Source organism: Salvelinus namaycush, chromosome 6 (genome assembly GCF_016432855.1).
Source record: "Salvelinus namaycush isolate Seneca chromosome 6, SaNama_1.0, whole genome shotgun sequence".
NCBI lineage: Eukaryota > Metazoa > Chordata > Actinopteri > Salmoniformes > Salmonidae > Salvelinus > Salvelinus namaycush.
This window is the reverse complement of record NC_052312.1, coordinates 4051769-4073324: the sequence shown is the minus strand read 5'-3', so window position 1 is coordinate 4073324 and position 21556 is coordinate 4051769. Positions and strand designations below refer to the sequence as shown.

General features: G+C 43.5%; 1 protein-coding gene across 1 annotated transcript in view; it reads right to left on the bottom strand.

Moving 5' to 3' along the window:
• Window positions 1–14204, bottom strand: part of LOC120049456 (NACHT and WD repeat domain-containing protein 2-like) — an 80215-nt gene extending 66011 nt beyond the window's left edge. The window contains exon 1 of the mRNA XM_038995721.1: window positions 14054–14204. Coding sequence (XP_038851649.1) covers window positions 14054–14204 — 151 coding nt within the window. The remainder of the gene's footprint in view (window positions 1–14053) is intronic.
• Window positions 14205–21556: the final 7352 nt, after the last annotated feature.

The following is a 21556-nucleotide window of genomic DNA, read 5'->3' as shown; positions in this document are numbered from 1 at the left end:
TGCTGCCGAGACTTGCTTCATTTCAGTCACAAGAGCATTAGTGAGGTCGGGCACTGATGTTGGGCGATTACGCCTGTCTCGCAGTCGGTGTTCCAATTCATCCCAAAGGTGTTTGATGGGGTTGAGGTCAGGGTTCTGTGCAGGCCAGTAAAGTTCTTCCACACCGATCTCGACAAACCATTTCTGTATGGACCTCGCTTTGTGCACGGGGGCATTGTCATGATGAAATAGGAAAGGGCCTTCCCCAAACTGTTGCCACAAAGTTGGAAGTACAATTGGAACTACTGCCTAGAAGGCCAGCATCCCGGTGTCACCTCTTCACTGTTGACGTTGAGACTGGTGTTTTGCGGGTACTATTTAATGTGACCCCAAACTTTTGAATGGTAGTGTATGTGGGTGATTTATGAAGGCAGGCACATTTAACAGTTGGGCTGTTGATTATAGACCTAATTAAGTTGGGGTTTCTTCTCGCCTCACTTTTCTTAGACAATTAAGGCAAGGGCTGTTTTCTCACCTTCTAACTCTCCTGCTGCCTCTGCCGCATTGTCCTCAACACCAATATGCTGGGTAACTTTACTATCAAGCACATAGAAACGTGGTCTAGGAAAAAGGGGCCAATTCAACAGCGCACTGATGTTTCAGAACCGCGGACAGCGACTCCAACGTGGGAGAAAGCACATTTGTGATGAAATAATATTGTTTTTATTATTGTTGCACCATATGTAATATAACCATATTACATTTTAGTAGCACACGTCTTAGAGTGATGGACTGGGCCATCCTCACGGCCTCCACAGCAGATCAGTCCACTTAGACAGGCCTCTACAATGGATCAGGCCACTCAGACAGGCCTCTACAATGGATCAGGCCACTCAGGCCTCTACAATGGATCAGTCCACTCAGACAGGCCTCTACAATGGATCAGACCACTCAGACAGGCCTCTACAATGGATCATTCCACTCAGACAGGCCTCTACAATGGATCAGTCCACTCAGACAGGCCTCTACAATGGATCATTCCACTCAGACAGGCCTCTACAATGGATCAGTCCACTCAGACAGGCCTCTACAATGGATCAGTCCCCTCAGACAGGCCTCTACAATGGATCAGTCCACTCAGACAGGCCTCTACAATGGATCAGTCCCCTCAGACAGGCCTCTACAATGGATCAGTCCACTCAGACAGGCCTCTACAATGGATGATTCCACTCAGACAGGCCTCTACAATGGATCAGTCCCCTCAGACAGGCCTCTACAATGGATCAGTCCCCTCAGACAGGCCTCTACAATGGATCATTCCACTCAGACAGGCCTCTACAATGGATCATTCCACTCAGACAGGCCTCTACAATGGATCAGTCCACTCAGACAGGCCTCTACAATGGATCAGTCCCCTCAGACAGGCCTCTACAATGGATCAGTCCACTCAGACAGGCCTCTACAATGGATCAGTCCCCTCAGACAGGCCTCTACAATGGATCAGTCCACTCAGACAGGCCTCTACAATGGATCAGTCCACTCAGACAGGCCTCTACAATGGATCAGTCCCCTCAGACAGGCATCTACAATGGATCAGTCCACTCAGACAGGCCTCTACAATGGATCAGTCCACTCAGACAGGCCTCTACAATGGATCAGTCCCCTCAGACAGGCCTCCACAATGGATCAGTCCCCTCAGACAGGCCTCTACAATGGATCAGTCCCCTCAGACAGGCCTCTACAATGGATCAGTCCACTCAGACAGGCCTCTACAATGGATCAGGCCACTCAGACAGGCCTCTACAATGGATCAGTCCACTCAGACAGGCCTCTACAATGGATCAGTCCACTCAGACAGGCCTCTACAATGGATCAGTCCACTCAGACAGGCCTCTACAATGGATCAGTTGTTTGTTCATTGTCATTCTTGGTCCTCATTGCTCTTGAAAGATATGTCTACGGGAGAGAGGGGAGAGAGATAGAGAGAGAGAGAGAGAGAAAGAGAGAGGGAGAGAGAGGGGGGAGAGAGAGGGGGGAGAAACAGAGAAAGAGTGGAAGAGAGAGAGAGAGAGGGGGGGAGTGAGAGGGGGGGAAACAGAGAGAGAGGGGGAGAGAGAGGGGGAGAAACAGAGAAAGAGCGGAAGAGAGAGAGAGAGAGAGAGAGAGAGAGGGGGGGGGGGGAAACAGAGAGAGAGGGGGAGGAGAGGGAGAGAGAGAGAGAGAGAGGGGAGAGAGAGACAGAGAGAGAGGGGGGGGGGGAGAAAGAGAGGGGGGAGAGAGACAGAGAGAGAGGGGGGAGAAACAGAGAGAGAGAGAGAGAGGGGGAGAGAGAGAGAGAGGGGGGTGAGAAACAGAGAGAGAGAGAGAGAGGGGGGAGAGAGAGAGGGGGGGGCAGAGAGAGGGGGAGGTGAGAGAGAGAGAGAGAGAGAGAGAGGGGGAGAGAGAGAGAGGAGAGAGAGAGACAGAGAGAAAGGGGAGAGAGAGACAGAGAGAGAGGGGGAGAAACAGAGAGAGAGGAGGGAGGAGAGGGAGAGAGAGAGATGGGGGAGAGAGGGGGAGAGAGGGGGGAGAGGCTCAACTGACTCAATTGCTCCTATTCTCCCTCAGAAACCGATCTATTAAATAAGAGCCACCGGTGACATAGTCAGTCCCCTCTATCCCTCCATAATTCCCTCCTTCTCTCTCTCTCTCTTTCTTTCTCACTAGATTGGATCCTGAAATGACCCCGGGGCCGTAACCTTCTCTTAGGATTTATAGATTTCACAGTTAAAGCTCTAACAGGATGATAGCCAGATCTGAGGGGTTTTTCCAGAGGGGATGAAGGGATGAAGAGAGAGAAAGAGAGAGAGATTTTCTAGACTTGTAATATTCTAAGTAAAGGAGAGAATAGCTATATGGAAAGGAGAGTCTGAGACCTTGAATAATATGTCCAATAGAATAAGGCTACTAAGGGCTACTAAAGGCTACTAAGGGCTACTAAAGGCTGATAAAGGCTAATAAAGGCTAATAAAGGCTGGTTATTAAAGGCTGATAAAGGCTAATAAAGGCTACTAAAGGCTACTAAGGGCTACTAAAGGTTATTAAAGGCTGATAAAGGCTAATAAAGGCTACTAAAGGCTATTAAAGGCTAATAAAGGCTAATAAAGGCTAATAAAGACTAATAAAGGCAGGCTATTAAAGGCTGATAAAGGCTACTAAAGGCTATTAAAGGCTACATAAGGCTAATAAAGGCTAATAAAGGCTATTAAAGGCTACTAAAGGCTAATAAAGGCTAATAAAGCCAGGCTACTAAAGGCTGATAATGGCTACTAAAGGCTACTAAAGCCTACTAAGGCTACTAAAGGCTAATAAAGGCTACTAAATGCTAATAGAGCCAGGCTACTAAAGGCTGATAAAGGCTACTAAAGACTACTGAAGGCTACTAAAGGATACTAAAGGCTGATAAAGGCTACTAAAGACTACTGAAGGCTAATAAAGGATACTAAAGGCTGATAAAGGCTAACAAAGGCTACTAAAGGCTGATAAAGCCTACTAAAGGCTAATAAAGCCCACTAAAGGCTAATAAAGCCTACTAAAGGCTAATAAAGGCTACTAAAGGCTAATAAAGGCCGATAAAGCCTACTAAAGGCTAATAAAGGATACTAAAGGCTGATAAAGGACACTAAAGGCTACTAAAGGCTAATAAAGCCTACTAAAGGCTAATAAAACCTACTAAAGGCTAATAAAGGACACTACAGGCTGATAAAGGCTAATAAGGGCTACTAAAGGCTAATAAAGGCTAATAAAGCCAGGCTACTAAAGGCTACTAAAGGCTAATAAAGGCTGATAAAGGCTACTAAAGGCTACTAAAGCCTACTAACGGCTACTAAAGGCTACTAAAGGCTAACAAAGCCTACTAAAGACTACTAAAGCCTACTAAAGGCTAATAAAGCCTAATAAAGCCTACTAAAGGCTACTAAAGGATACTAAAGGATGTTAAAGGCTACTAAAGGTTACTAAAGGCTACTAAAGGCTAATAAAGCCGACTAAAGGCTAATAAAGGCTGATAAAGGCTACTAAAGGCTAATAAAGCCAGGCTACTAAAGGCTACTAAAGGCTAATAAAGGCTGATAAAGGCTACTAAAGGCTAATAAAGCCTACTAAAGGCTAATAAAGCCTACTAAAGGCTACTAAAGGATACTAAAGGATGTTAAAGGCTACTAAAGGTTACTAAAGGCTACTAAAGGCTAATAAAGCCGACTAAAGGCTAATAAAGGCTGATAAAGGCTACTAAAGGCCAATAAAGCCTACTAAAGGCTAATAAAGCCTACTAAAGGCTAATAAAGGATACTAAAGGTTACTAAAGGCTACTAAAGGCTGATAAAGGCTACTAAAGGCTATTAAAGGCTAATAAAGCCAGGCTACTAAAGGCTACTACTAAAGACTACTAAAGCCTACTAAAGGCTACTAAAGGCTACTAAAGGCTAATAAAGCCTACTAAAGGCTAATAAAGCCTACTAAAGGCTAATAAAGGATAGTAAAGGATGTTAAAGGCTACTAAAGGCTAATAAAGGCTGATAAAGGCTACTAAAGGCTAATAAAGGCTACTAAAGGCTAATAAAGCCAGGCTACTAAAGGCTACTAAAGGCTAATAAAGCCTACTAACGTCTAATAAAGCCTACTAAAGGCTAATAAAGGATAGTAAAGGATGTTAAAGGCTACTAAAGGCTAATAAAGGCTGATAAAGGCTACTAAAGGCTAATAAAGGCTGATAAAGGCTACTAAACGTTACTAAAGGCTAATAAAGGCTACTAAAGGCTAATAAAGGCTGATAAAGGCTACTAAAGGTTACTAAAGGCTACTAAAGGCTACTAAAGGCTACTAAAGCCAGGCTACTAAAGGCTACTAAAGGCTAATAAAGCCTACTAAAGGCTACTAAAGGCTAATAAAGGCTGATAAAGGCTACTAAAGGCTAATAAAGGCTGATAAAGGCTACTAAAGGTTACTAAAGGCTAATAAAGGCTACTAAAGGCTGATAAAGGCTACTAAAGGCTGATAAAGCCTACTAAAGGCTAATAAAGGCTACTAAAGGCTACTAAAGGCTACTAAAGGCTAATAAAGGCTACTAAAGGCTACTAAAGGCTAATAAAGGCTGATAAAGGCTACTAAAGGCTACTAAAGGCTACTAAAGGCTACTAAAGCCAGGCTACTAAAGGCTGATAAAGGCTACTAAAGGCTACTAGAGGCTACTAAAGGCTGATAAAGCCTACTAACGGCTAATAAAGCCCACTAAAGGCTAATAAAGCCTACTAAAGGCTAATAAAGGCTACTAAAGGCTGATAAAGGACACTAAAGGCTACTAAAGGCTAATAAAGCCTACTAAAGGCTAATAAAACCTACTAAAGGCTAATAAAGGACACTACAGGCTGATAAAGGACACTAAAGGCTACTAAAGGCTAATAAAGCCTACTAAAGGCTAATAAAACCTACTAAAGGCTAATAAAGGACACTACAGGCTGATAAAGGCTAATAAGGGCTACTAAAGGCTAATAAAGGCTAATAAAGCCAGGCTACTAAAGGCTACTAAAGGCTAATAAAGGCTGATAAAGGCTACTAAAGGCTACTAAAGCCTACTAAAGGCTACTAAAGGCTACTAAAGGCTAACAAAGCCTACTAAAGACTACTAAAGCCTACTAAAGGCTAATAAAGCCTAATAAAGCCTACTAAAGGCTACTAAAGGATACTAAAGGATGTTAAAGGCTACTAAAGGTTACTAAAGGCTACTAAAGGCTAATAAAGCCGACTAAAGGCTAATAAAGGCTGATAAAGGCTACTAAAGGCTAATAAAGCCAGGCTACTAAAGGCTACTAAAGGCTAATAAAGGCTGATAAAGGCTACTAAAGGCTAATAAAGCCTACTAAAGGCTAATAAAGCCTACTAAAGGCTACTAAAGGATACTAAAGGATGTTAAAGGCTACTAAAGGTTACTAAAGGCTACTAAAGGCTAATAAAGCCGACTAAAGGCTAATAAAGGCTGATAAAGGCTACTAAAGGCCAATAAAGCCTACTAAAGGCTAATAAAGCCTACTAAAGGCTAATAAAGGATACTAAAGGTTACTAAAGGCTACTAAAGGCTGATAAAGGCTACTAAAGGCTATTAAAGGCTAATAAAGCCAGGCTACTAAAGGCTACTACTAAAGACTACTAAAGCCTACTAAAGGCTACTAAAGGCTACTAAAGGCTAATAAAGCCTACTAAAGGCTAATAAAGCCTACTAAAGGCTAATAAAGGATAGTAAAGGATGTTAAAGGCTACTAAAGGCTAATAAAGGCTGATAAAGGCTACTAAAGGCTAATAAAGGCTACTAAAGCCAGGCTACTAAAGGCTACTAAAGGCTAATAAAGCCTACTAACGTCTAATAAAGCCTACTAAAGGCTAATAAAGGATAGTAAAGGATGTTAAAGGCTACTAAAGGCTAATAAAGGCTGATAAAGGCTACTAAAGGCTAATAAAGGCTGATAAAGGCTACTAAACGTTACTAAAGGCTAATAAAGGCTACTAAAGGCTAATAAAGGCTGATAAAGGCTACTAAAGGTTACTAAAGGCTACTAAAGGCTACTAAAGGCTACTAAAGCCAGGCTACTAAAGGCTACTAAAGGCTAATAAAGCCTACTAAAGGCTACTAAAGGCTAATAAAGGCTGATAAAGGCTACTAAAGGCTAATAAAGGCTGATAAAGGCTACTAAAGGTTACTAAAGGCTAATAAAGGCTACTAAAAGCTGATAAAGGCTACTAAAGGCTGATAAAGCCTACTAAAGGCTAATAAAGGCTACTAAAGGCTACTAAAGGCTACTAAAGGCTAATAAAGGCTACTAAAGGCTACTAAAGGCTAATAAAGGCTGATAAAGGCTACTAAAGGCTACTAAAGGCTACTAAAGGCTACTAAAGCCAGGCTACTAAAGGCTGATAAAGGCTACTAAAGGCTACTAGAGGCTACTAAAGGCTACTAAAGGCTACTAAAGCGCATCAAAAATAAAATGAGAATAATAATTCCAGGGTAAAATTGTTATAGTAATTGAACATCTCATTGGATGATATGCGGTAGGAGGAATAGATCATTTTACGCATCGAACCCCTTCAGTCTGAAGGGCGAGAATATTTTGTCTTTGTCAAACGGCAGTCAAGCATCGATCATCATGTCACCAGAATCAGAACCTCGCTATTTATTGGAAAGGTGCTTTAAGATCACCATGACCTTTCACCTCCCCTGTGAAGTTCATCATAACTTATTTCATCTGCAGCCTAATAAACTGCACGCTTTCCCAAGTCGTAGTGGGAGGACCACACACCATATCATCGCGTGACTCCAAGTTTACTTCGACATGATGATAATCATATCAATATTTGCGCATAAAGCCGTTTACACCGCCATTTCTCGCATAATACATTTTTACCTGACACAAAAAGATCTTACCACGTCGAACAAACAAATGATCTGTCGGCATTTATAAAATTGTACCTGTTTCCATCGCGGCTGTCGTGATTCTTTTCATAAAGTATGAACTATACTGGAACAACATGTTTTATCTGGCTTTCAGCAAAATCATCTCAGCTTCAATGTTTTATTGTGCCCATAACCTACATACAACGAGTCCTTAAAAGGGCAATCTGGGATTTGTACATCCCTTTTTGGACTTTTAAATGAACCATAAAGCCATTGATTCTTAAAGAATTCCTGAATTACATATTGCCCCTTTAAGTAGCAGCAGTAACATTGTTACAGTGGTTGGTAAGATGCTTCTTAAAAAGGCAGAATCATCAACAGGGGACTGAGAGGACGGTCTATGGTCTTTGACTACACGAGTCTGGGCAGTGACACGACTGTACATCATAGGCTATAGGTCACTACCAGACAGAGAATACATCAATCTGTAACACTGAATCACATCTGGGGAAGAGGGCCCATTGGGCCAGACACATCTAAAACCCCAGTACAACTGTTATGATACAGTAGTTATCTCTGCTAAAGCATAAGTAGACCATACTTAAGGTCATCTCTTCCTTAGTGCTCACTATATCTGAAGAGATTTCCAGTCCCCTAGTGTGCCTTATACTCCTAGATCACTCTCCCTATAGTTTCTAGATCACTTCCCTATAGGTTCTAGATCACTCTCACTACAGGTTCTAGATCACTCTCCCTATAGTTTCTAGATCACTTTCCCTATAGGTTATAGATCACTCTCACTATAGGTTCTAGATCACTCTCCCTATAGTTTCTAGATCACTCTCCCTATAGGTTCTAGATCACTCTCACTATAGGTTATAGATCACTCTCACTATAGGTTATAGATCACTCTCCCTATAGGTTCTAGATCACTCTCACTATAGGTTCTAGATCACTCTCCATATAGTTTCTAGATCACTCTCCATATAGGTTATAGATCACTCTCACTATAGGTTCTAGATCACTCTCCCTATAGTTTCTAGATCACTCTCCCTATAGGTTCTAGATCACTCTCACTATAGGTTCTAGATCACTCTCACTATAGTTTCTAGATCACTTCCCTATAGGTTCTAGATCACTCACCCAATAGTTTCTAGATCACTCTCCGTATAGGTTATAGTTCACTCTCACTATAAGTTCTAGATCACTCTCCCTATAGTTTCTAGATCACTCTCCCTATAGGTTCTAGATCACTCTCCCTATAGGTTCTAGATCACTCTCAGTATATGTTCTAGATCACTCTCCCTATAGTTTCTAGATCACTTCCCTATAGGTTCTAGATCACTCTCCCTATAGTTTCTAGATCACTCTCCCTATAGGTTCTAGATCACTTTCCCTATAGGTTCTAGATCACTCTCCCTATAACTCCTAGATCACTTTCCCTATAGTTTCTAGATCACTCTCCCTATATGTTATATATCACTCTCCCTATAGGTTCTAGATCACTTTCCCTATAGGTTCTAGATCACTCTCCCTATAGGTTCTAGATCACTCTCCCTATAGTTTCTAGATCACTCTCAGTATAGGTTCTAGATCACTCTCCCTATAGCTTCTAGATCACTTTCCCTATATGTTCTAGATCACTCTCCTTATAGGTTCTAGATCACTCTCCCTATAGGTTCTAGATCACTCTCCCTATAGGTTCTAGATTACTCTCCTTAATAACATATTATTATTCCATCTTTGCTATGGTGTTATTATGACAAAACCACTTTAACTTAGTGTAGTGCAGAAATTGCGCCCTCTAGTGGAACAGCACTCCACCAACAGTGCAAGGTGTGTTCTAGAAAAACACTTTCCAGTCCATAGAGTTGCTGATCACTTGGTGCTGATCACAGACAATGAAGATGTGAATTCTCTCTCTCTCTCTCTCTATTCAGTTCAAAGGGGCTTTATTGGCATGAGAAACATGTAATTACATTGCCAAAGCAATGAAATAAACAATAAATAAAAGTGAAAAGACACAAAACAACAGCAACAAAAAACGATTTAGAAATGAACAGTAAACAATGCACTCAAAAAGGTTTCAAAAAGATAAAGACATACCAAGTGTTATATTACCAGCTATGTACAGTGTTTTAGCAATGTGCAAATAGTTTTAGTACGACTAGTAGTGGAAGACAAATGAACAGAAATTGTCAGTAGTTACAATGTTGTTTGTGCTCCACTGGTTACCCTTTTAACATAGCAACGGGCCACACATCTTGCTGCTGTGATGGCACACTGCATATTTGCCTGACAGATATGGGAGTTTATCCAGGTCCGATTTGTTTTCCCAATTCTTTGTGAATCTGTGTGATCTGTGGGAAATGTGTATCTCTAATGTGATCATACATTTGGCAGGAAGTTAGGAAGCGCAGCCCGGTTTTCACATGATTTTGTGGGTCTTCTCTCGAGAGCCAGGTGTGCCTATGGCGGCTTCTCGCAATAGCAAGACTATGTTTAGGGCCAAGTAACATTCCAATTCGCTCTGTTTTTGTTGTTGTTGATTCTCTCCACTGCCTCTCTCTCTCTCGTTCTCTCTCCACAACAATGTATCTGTGTATTGGTGTAGAATCAATGTCTACCTCCCAGCACCAGTATCATGAATTCACAATAAAGTGACTAGTTCTGTGTGACGTAATGTGATAGAAGACTTTCATTTAAGTGATAATGCCCCAGAAACCGAGGGGCGGTAAACCGTGCCAATATATCCTCCAAACACCGGCTTCCAGGGCATTATCACTTTTATACAACGGGTTACCAACATATTCAGATAATGATTTACATATTTTAATTAAAAACATTATTTTGATGAATTTATTCATACTATTTCATCCTTCCACAAGATATAGTCCCGACACAAATCTAGGGTTGCTACCCAAGCCAGCTGGTCGTTCACTTGATCAGTTCGGTTGCCAGAGACGTGACCCAGTCTTTCTGTTCTGTATCTATGGACGCGACCCAGTCGTTCATTCTAAATGTTCTGTATCTATGGACGCGACCCAGTCCTTCATTCTAAATGTTCTGTATCTATGGACGAGACCCAGTCGTTCGTTCTAAATGTTCCATTGCCAAGCTGGAAGGCAATGTTCTTATCCCTTGCTTGCTAGCTAGCCAACTCCGGCTAACTTACAGTCACGTCAAACATTGCAGACAGAATAACAACACAGTAGCTGCATTTGGATCGGTGTCCCTATACCGGGACGGTTGAGCTAACGTGCGCTAATGTGATTAGCATGACAGTTGTAAGTAACAGCCAACTTTCCAGGACATAGACATGTCTTATATGGGCAGAAAGCTTACATTCTTGTTAATCTAACTGCACTGTCCAATTTACAGTAGCTATTACAGTGAAAGAATAGCATGCTATTGTTTGAGGAGAGTGCACAGTTATGTACTTGAAAATGTATCAATAAACCAATTGGGCACATTTGGGCAGACTTGATACAACATTTTGAACAGTAATGCAATGGCTCACTGGATCAGTCTAAAACTTTGCACATACACTGCTGCCATCTAGTGGCTAAAATCTAAATTGCGCCTAGACTCCTAAGTCATTTAATGGCCTTTCTCTTGCATTTCAAAGATGACAAATTTTTTTTTTTTTAAATGCATGTTTTTTCTTTGTATTATCTTTTACTAGATCTATTGTGTTATATTCTCCTACATTTAATTTCACATTTCCACAAATTTCAAAGTGTTTCCTTTCAAATGGTATCAAGAATATGCATATCCTAGCTTTAGGTCTTGAGCTACAGGTAGTTAGATTACGTCATTTTAGGCGAATTATTATGAATTTTTTTACAATCCTAGCTGTTTTCTAGTGACATTCATTTAGATGCATCCATAACAATGAGCTAATGAGGCGCAACTTCATCTGGCATAGAACATGTGTTCTCTCGTCAGGACACTGTTGTTCAGAGGAGCTAGCCAACAACACAGCTAACACAATCACTTCAAACTGAAGCTGGAAAGTGTCACGTTCCTGACCTGTTTTCTGTTCGTTTTGTATGTGTTAGTTGGTCAGGACGTGAGTTTGGGTGGGCAGTCTATGTTTTCTGTTTCTATGTTGGTTTAAAGGGTGACCTAATATGGCTCTCAATTAGAGGCAGGTGTTTTTCATTTCCTCTGATTGAGAGTCATATTAAGGTAGGTGTTTTCACACTGTTTGTTTGTGGGTGGTTGTCTCCTGTGTCAGTGTCTGTATGTTACGCCACACGGGACTGTTCTCGGTATGTTTGTTCGTTTGGTTTTTGTGTAGTCAGTTTTCCTGTTATTGCGTTCTTCGTGTTTCATGTAAGTTCGTCGTCCAGGTCTGTCTACATTCGTTTTGTTATTTTGTTAGTTTATTCAAGTATAGTTCGTTTTTTGTCTTCGTTGTTTTGTCGTGTCTTAATAAATCATGTCATTTCACAACGCTGCGCCTTGGTTCAATCCATGCTCCTCCTCTTCGGATGAAGAGGAGGAGGACTACCGTTACAGAAAGACTGCAAACTAGCTGCACTTTGTTCTGTTTTACCTTTTTTTTTTTAAATTTACATTTCTTTGTATAATGTATATCCATAAAAATTATGCCAGCTGATTCGTTAATTCGACTGGCTGAGAAACGCTGCCTGTCTGTCTGCCTCGTTCCGACTCTCGACATTATTACTATGGGACAGCTGGAGATTTGAATATTGAAACAATGTTGCAAATGTCAGAGAGCTAGACAACAAGGTTTATACAAATCTCTACTGTTGAAAACTAAATGTTAGTCTAAAAGAAATGTGAGATAATGTCTAGATGCTTTTTATAGTGGAGATCAAGTTTATAAATTGCCTGGCTGGGCTGATGAGACAGTGGATTGCCCAGTCAGATGGAACAGAGTAAATATGCATTTTAATGTCATAGATTTAGCCGGTGGTAACTAGTGGAATAGACACCGGCTGGAATGCGGTTTTAACCAATCAGCATTCAGGATTAGACCCACCCTTTGTATAATGTATAGTAACCGTTAGTCAACAGTGTGTCAATATCGTTCCTGAAATGGACTGCCAAATATTTCAAATGTATTTCATATTTTCCATGTATTCCTATTGGACCTCTGATTCCTAAGCATCTTCAGAATTACTGCAGGTGCAATTTAATGATTGGACCAGCAACAGGTGGCACATTTCTTCTACTGTGTTTTCTATTGGATATGGATAAAAACCGGGACAAAATAAGAGGAATATTAGGTAATTTGATCACTCTATTGACAGTTGTTGCATTTTGGCCCTGTTTTTGTTGTCAATGAGTGTGTCATCGTCCCTTTCTCCATCCTGCCCTTCCTCTCACCCTCTCTGTTTGTGTCTAGGCTACTCTAGTTCTCTTGCTTTGTTTACTCCGCTTTTAGAAAGACTATTTTTACTTCCCGACCCGAGGCCGTATTCAGCGGCTCTGCAAGTGCATGCCTCCACCCCTCCCACCCCACAGCCTTGCGCGTCATTGACGTTTTCTCACAAACCGTTAGGAAAATCCCTACCTCACAACGTATTTCACATTGCTTGAGATGAACCAGAATCCCATATGATTAAAATCACTTTTCAAAACGAAGTGACGTATATTATACTTGGCTAATTCATTCATATGACCGTTGTTGACCGAACGGTAGAATAACTACACAACTACAAGCATAATCTCGTTCTACCCACTCCAGTCGAGTGGGTTTGGCTCATGCGCGTTCTAATTGCGCGTCCTAATTGAATTGAACAACGCCATTAGTGACTGACTGTTGGACGGGGGAAACACTCTGTGGCAGTCAGTGACAGGGCTGGTAGAGTATCATGATATGTCACTCTCCTGTCCTGTCGTTTGTATGGACCATTGGGATGGGGACACAGTAAATTACATAGCTACATATGCCCTTTGTTCAATGCTCTTTTTTTCTCAGGAACTGGAAAGATCTGACATAAATATTGGACATCGTATGAAATACATTTGCTCATGAGCAGCGCGAATTCTAAATCAATCTTCATGTCTGTAATATCCCTTTCACACACAGACCAAAATCCCACTAATTTACCACATCTGCATTTTTAGAACATTTTGTTGGTATATCTGACATGGGTAAACAACATTACAAAATAAAATCCGCCTAGAGATCATCATCATATATAATTCATGTTATTCCTGTAACCAAAGTACAGGTATTGGGTCTGTGTGAATGGTTCTCCGCTTTTTTTGCAGGTCAATTAATTAACACTTCCATTTTAATACCTCCCTAATTAGGACTGCAAACAGCCTCCATGGTTTAACAACAACCCCACCCATCTCAATTCGCAAGTTACCCACTGATATGTATAAAAGAGGTATACCTGCAAATAAGTGGTAACTAAGGGACTGTTGGAAAGGGGGTCATATAAACATTGCCTTATGTTGTTTTTACAGGTAACATACCACATCTTCTGTCGGAAATGGGTAAAAGTGCACTGACTTAGGTATCATTGTGCGCGTAACAGGTCACACATGCGCCCGGAACAAACTGTGACGCGCAGCATCCCACTTTTCTGCAGATTAGGTCATCACTAAAACAGTTTATTCAGAGTCATCTGGACTCGCATATTTGATTCCCGGCCAGTGGTGTCTTACCGTCAGGGTTGGCGCAGATGAAGACCCGGACACTCCTGCCCGTGGGGACGTGGTGCGGCGGCAGGGCGAGGACGTTGCCACTGATGGCCGCCCTGCGGAGTGCCGATTCCCGGGGACAGGGCTGCCTGCTCCCCACTCTCGAGGGCCACATGGGTGGCGACTTCCAGCGTAACTGCAAACAGGCACACACAGACAGGTCTTTAGTGGATTCTATTGGGGAGATCAGTTGCCACACACACAGACAGGTCTTTAGTGGATTCTATTGGGGTTACCAGTTGCCACACACACAGACAGGTCTCTAGTGGATTCTATTGGGGTGACCAGTTGCCACACACACAGACAGGTCTTTAGTGGATTCTATTGGGGTGATCAGTTTCCACACACACAGACAAGCACACACACACACACACACACACACACACACACACACACACACACACACACACACACACACACACACACACACACACACACACACACACACACAAATATCAAGTTAGCATGGATCTGCCAAGTCCTAGAAGGCAACCCCGAAATAGACCCATATTATAAGCCCATGCTTGCTTTTGCATTCAGTCATAGGAATTTAGCATAACAAAACGAATTACTGTCATGTTGCATGCGTAATTTGAATACATTTCCTTGGCTATTATGGATGTGAATCATCATGCTGTGAAATAAACAAACAAATGACAAGACAGAACAAGAAGCAAACAATGGGCAAGCATCGGTCGCAATCCCACCCAGAGGAGATGCTTGAAGAGGGATAGAGACGGGGAGAAACAGCGCTAAACTGTTCAGACCGGGGGAAGATCTCAAGTCGCCGTTTTCCACAGAGTTGATGATGTCCTGAGATCTTTGTTTCACTGACAGAGACCGCAAAACAGACCAAAAAACACCGGGAAATTTGGAAAGTCCCTAATGTCAAAATGTGAATCCTTTTTCGTATTTATCATGAAAATAAATACCTCAAAATCACTGTACCACTGCGTTCAGTGGACTTGACTGTTATGGGGGAGGAGACTGCAGATACCACACTACAACAAGAACACTTCTCGATGCTCACATCTTTCATTCGTTTCATTTCGAAAATATCCAACCGTGGATCCTTGAGAATCAACAGAGACGGTAAAAACGCCCATTTAGAGTTCTCTTCACCGGGAGTCAGCCCCTGGAGACGGGAGAAACAGCAGCCGGTTTGCAAAGAGCGGCGCTCAGCATCTTGCTGCGGTTGTGAGGGAGCGCAGGCTGGAGAGAGCTCCAAATACCGTCTCGCCCCCCCCTCTCTCTCGCTCTCTCCCTCTGTCCCGGTTCCTTCAATGGAGATAGCCTAGCAGTGGTCCTCACTGCTCACTATCCGGTAGGGATAATGAAAATTGCTATGAACCGCGCGGTCAATGAGTGAGAGAGTCACGCGGGCGATTCGCTCGTTTCCTCTCTGTCAGCGAGGCGGGAGCCCTGCGCCACTCCACATCGCAGTTATCTCTTATTGTGGATGGGGGAGCCAGGGGGAGCGGACGTCTCACGGGAGGAGGAGGGGTTTGGTTGGAATTCATTATTTTATCGATAAATGTACCTCTCTTTCTGCAGCCCCTTGTTATTCGCGCTGGAAGTTTAAGTGCATTGGATTTCTACTCTACGTAATTGATTACGGTGCTGTTTTTGGAGACATGCTGAACCGCATTGTATTCTTACATTCCAGAGTTTGAGGAGTAAAAGGACTAATGTATAGGTGTACATATTATCCACAAAATAGGGCCTATTTATGAAATGAATAAAATATAGGCTAACCATTATATTAAGGAATTACAGTCATTGTGTTCGTCACATCATATTCAACGTCAATAATTAAACACACACATCATGTTTTCAGACTTACTTGCTCTCCAGGATCCTCTGTGTGAGTGTGTGTGTGTGTGTGTGTGTGTGTGCCAGTGTGTGTCGCCATGAGCGGCCCGTTTAAAGGTACCCCACGTGAAGCCTGTTTGGAACCCGTAAATGTCACGGAGGCCAACGGTTTAAAACAGAGTGGTGAATCCAACAGCGTTCGCCCTTTATTTACCTAATTGTTCCGTTAGACCGCTAATCCCCTAGCATGTTAAGGATTTATGCACCTGCACATGGCATGCTGGCATGAGCTGAATGTTATGGAGTACATCACCAAGAACCAGGTCAGTCAACATCTAGGCCTGTACCAGACATGCACTGGCTGTGTGTGTGTGTGTGTGTGTGTGTGCGCGTGAGTGAGTAGTGCTGTGTTTGTGTGTGTGTGTGTTGGCATGGGCACGTGTTCGCAGCATGCACACACACATCACGTCCCTGACTGTGCCAATCTGCCACACACACACACACACACACACACACACACACACACACACACACACACACACACACACACACACACACACACACACACACACACACACACACACACACACACACACACACACAGAGAGAGAGACCATCTCCCTGACTGTGCCAATCTGAGCCAGAGTGAATCACCAGTGCTGTGAGGAGATGTGATCTGGCACCGGAGATACTGAGAGACATACAGGACAGGGCTGGCTGTTTACTTGGCCAAATATGGACGCACGCACGCACTCACTCACAGGCCAGACATATGACCTATCTTTCACTCTCCTTCTCACAAGCCAAATAAAGAACACGCAACAGGCCTATAGTGTATTGTGATAGCCTGGTCCCAGACGCAGATCAATATCTCAATCCCTAGACAGTTGCATGCACATAAGACAAATCCAGTAGACAGTATTGACTGGGCTAGATCCCAGAGACCACTACACTACAGAGAATAGACAGACCCACTACACTAGAGAGAATAGACAGACCCACTACACTAGAGAATAGACAGACCCACTACAATACAGAGAATAGACAGACCCACTACATTAGAGAGAATGGACAGACCCACTACACTACAGAGAATAGACAGACCCACTACACTAGAGAGAATAGACAGACCCACTACACTAGAGAGAATAGACAGACCCACTACACTAGAGAAAAGACAGACCCACTACACTAGAGAGAATGGACAGACCCACTACACTACAGAGAATAGACAGACCCACTACACTACAGAGAATAGACATACCCACTACACTAGAGAATGGACAGACCCACTACACTAGAGAGAATAGACAGACCCACTACACTAGAGAATAGACAGACCCACTACAATACAGAGAATAGACAGACCCACTACACTAGAGAGAATGGACAGACCCACTACACTACAGAGAATAGACATACCCACTACACTAGAGAATAGACAGACCCACCACACTAGAGAATAGACAGACCCACTACACTAGAGAGAATGGACAGACCCACTACACTACAGAGAATAGACAGACCCACTACTCTACAGAGAATAGACAGACCCACTACACTAGAGAATAGACAGACCCACTACACTAGAGAATAGACAGACCCACTACACTAGAGAATAGACAGACCCACTACTCTACAGAGAATAGACAGACCCACTACACTAGAGAGAATAGACAGACCCACTACACTAGAGAGAATAGACAGACCCACTACACTAGAGAGAATAGACAGACCCACTACACTAGAGAATAGACAGACCCACTACACTAGAGAATAGACAGTCCCACTACTCTACAGAGAATAGACAGACCCACTACACTAGAGAGAATAGACAGACCCACTACACTAGAGAGAATAGACAGACCCACTACACTAGAGGATGGACAGACCCACTACACTAGAGAGAATAGACAGACCCACTACACTAGAGAGAATAGACAGACCCACTACACTAGAGAGAATAGACAGACCCACTACACTAGAGAATAGACAGACCCACCACACTAGAGAATAGACAGACCCACCACACTAGAGAATAGACAGACCCACTACACTAGAGAGAATAGACAGACCCACTACACTAGAGAGAATAGACAGACCCACTACACTAGAGAATAGACAGACCCACCACACTAGAGAATAGACAGACCCACCACACTAGAGAATAGACAGACCCACTACTCTACAGAGAATAGACAGACCCACTACACTAGAGAGAATAGACAGACCCACTACACTAGAGAGAATAGACAGACCCACTACACTAGAGAATAGACAGACCCACTACTCTACAGAGAATAGACAGACCCACTACACTAGAGAGAATAGACAGACCCACTACACTAGAGAGAATAGACAGACCCACTACACTAGAGAGAATAGACAGACCCACTACACTAGAGAATAGACAGACCCACCACACTAGAGAATAGACAGACCCACCACACTAGAGAATAGACAGACCCACTACTCTACAGAGAATAGACAGACCCACTACACTAGAGAATAGACAGACCCACTACTCTAGAGAATAGACAGACCCACTACACTAGAGAGAATAGACAGACCCACTTCACTAGAGAATAGACAGACCCACCACACTAGAGAATAGACAGACCCACTACTCTACAGAGAATAGACAGACCCACCACACTAGAGAATAGACAGACCCACTAAACTAGAGAATAGACAGACCCACTACTCTAGAGAATAGACAGACCCACTACACTAGAGAGAATAGACAGACCCACCACACTAGAGAATAGACAGACCCACCACACTAGAGAATAGACAGACCCACCACACTAGAGAATAGACAGACCCACTACTCTAGAGAATAGACAGACCCACTTCACTAGAGAATAGACAGACCCACTACACTAGAGAATAGACAGACCCACTTCACTAGAGAATAGACAGACCCACCACACTAGAGAATAGACAGACCCACTACTCTAGAGAATAGACAGACCCACTTCACTAGAGAATAGACAGACCCACTTCACTAGAGAATAGACAGACCCACTTCACTAGAGAATAGACAGACCCACTTCACTAGAGAATAGACAGACCCACCACACTAGAGAATAGACAGACCCACTTCACTAGAGAATAGACAGACCCACTACTCTACAGAGAAAGACCGTGTACAAGTAGAGGCTAATGTCTGTGGTCATAGGGGGGGAGTTGGTGATAAGTGTGTGTATGTCTGTTTTTAATACAGAAGCACCCCCCCCCCCCCCCCCGTTGAGCACCCCCCCCCGTTGAGCACCCCCCCCCCATTGATGGATGACGGTGCTGTTGGGAAGCAGCTGGAAGAGATAAGAAGTTGAATATCGCAGTGGCTTGGTGAAGTCCACTGCAATGTATTTTGTTGGGTATTATTAAAGTCTGCTAGTTCTTCTGCCATATGACAGCTATATAAAATAGAGAAGGAACAGGTGCCTATTAACCCCCCCCCCCCCCCCCCCCATTTCCAGAGTCATATTACACTAATGTAGTTAGGATGCCTGAGGGTGATGGTTGGGGGTGATGATGGGTGGAGGGTACTTCAGAACCATGCTCATGGATGACGGTATGTAGGGTACCTGAGGGGAATCCTCAGAGGATACTTTTCCAATAGAGCCTGGGAGACGACACATATCACTGGTGGGGGGGGGGGGGGGGGGGGGTCATTTGAAGGTCATGGTTAATTGGTGATCTTTCAGATAGGATCTGATAGGTGTCTGTGTGTGTGCCTTCACGTGTGTGTGTGTGTGTGTGTGTGTGTGTGTGTGTGTGTGTGTGTGTGTGTGTGTGTGTGTGTGTGTGTGTGTGTGTGTGTGTGTGTGTGTGTGAGTGTATGACAGCCACCTCTCTGTCCTCCACACACACTTATTCATCACATTTTATGAATGTCTGAGTGTTTACCAGCAACAACATCCGCCTCTCTCGTTCAGAAACAGCGTCAGCCAGGAAACTGATCGAAAAACCTGGGCTCCGCTGATGGGCTCAGACATAATCCTGTTATTAGCGATGACAGGGACTCTAATCAGCCCTCCAACAATGGATCTCCCCTCACTCTCTCTCCGCCAAAATAGAGGATTAGGAGGCCTCAATCAAGCTGTATGTATTCCCATCACAACATAGAGTCATCATCAGCATCGTCGCATCGCAACACATTGCAACGCCAATCGAAATGCGTTAATATCAGGGGCCATGAAACGAGATGTCAAATTGCTGTCACTTTTTTTTCTTCCACCCCCCACACATCCTTTCCTTCTAATCTTTGCAAAAAACGACAAGACAGGAGGCAGTCATTTAAGTCCGATGCCACAATAGCCGTTTCTCTCATAAGGTGTCACCTTGTTTATGATGAAAACAATAGCGTCAGGTGAGAAACATATGAAGGATCTTAATTTGATCAGCCTGTTGCAGGATAACTTTAATTTAAAGCCACATCTTTTTTTAATCAACATTTTAAATCATGCGTGTGTGTCTAATACAGGGCTGCCCAACCCTCTTCTTGGAGATCTACTGACCTGTGGGTTTTCAGTCCAACCCTCTTCTTGGAGATCTACTGACCTGTGGGTTTTCAGTCCAACCCTCTTCCTGGAGATCTACCGTCCTGTGGGTTTTCAGTCCAACCCTCTTCTTGGAGATCTACTGACCTGTGGGTTTTCAGTCCAACCCTCTTCTTGGAGATCTACCGTCCTGTGGGTTTTCAGTCCAACCCTCTTCTTGGAGATCTACTGACCTGTGGGTTTTCAGTCCAACCCTCTTCTTGGAGATCTACTGACCTGTGGGTTTTCAGTCCAACCCTCTTCCTGGAGATCTACCGTCCTGTGGGTTTTCAGTCCAACCCTCTTCCTGGAGATCTACTGTCCTGTAGGTTTTCAGTCCAGCCCTCTTCCTGGAGATCTACTGACCTGTGGGTTTTCAGTCCAATCCTCTTCCTGGAGATCTACCGTCCTGTAGGTTTTCAGTCCAACCCTCTTCCTGGAGATCTACTGTCCTGTAGGTTTTCAGTCCAACCCTCTTCCTGGAGATCTACCGTCCTGTGGGTTTTCAGTCCAACCCTCTTCCTGGAGATCTACCGTCCTGTGGGTTTTCAGTCCAACCCTCTTCCTGGAGATCTACTGTCCTGTAGGTTTTCAGTCCAGCCCTCTTCCTGGAGATCTACTGACCTGTGGGTTTTCAGTCCAATCCTCTTCCTGGAGATCTACCGTCCTGTAGGTTTTCAGTCCAACCCTCTTCCTGGAGATCTACTGTCCTGTAGGTTTTCAGTCCAACCCTCTTCCTGGAGATCTACCGTCCTGTGGGTTTTCAGTCCAACCCTCTTCCTGGAGATCTACTGTCCTGTAGGTTTTCAGTCCAACCCTCTTCCTGGAGATCTACCGTCCTGTGGGTTTTCAGTCCAACCCTCTTCCTGGAGATCTACTGTCCTGTAGGTTTTCAGTCCAGCCCTCTTCCTGGAGATCTACTGACCTGTGGGTTTTCAGTCCAATCCTCTTCCTGGAGATCTACCGTCCTGTGGGTTTTCAGTCCAACCCTCTTCCTGGACATCTACCGTCCTGTGGGTTTTCAGCCCAAACCCTCTTCCTGGACATCTACCGTCCTGTGGGTTTTCAGTCACTAGAAAAAAAATACATAAACCCTTACAAAAAAATGTAT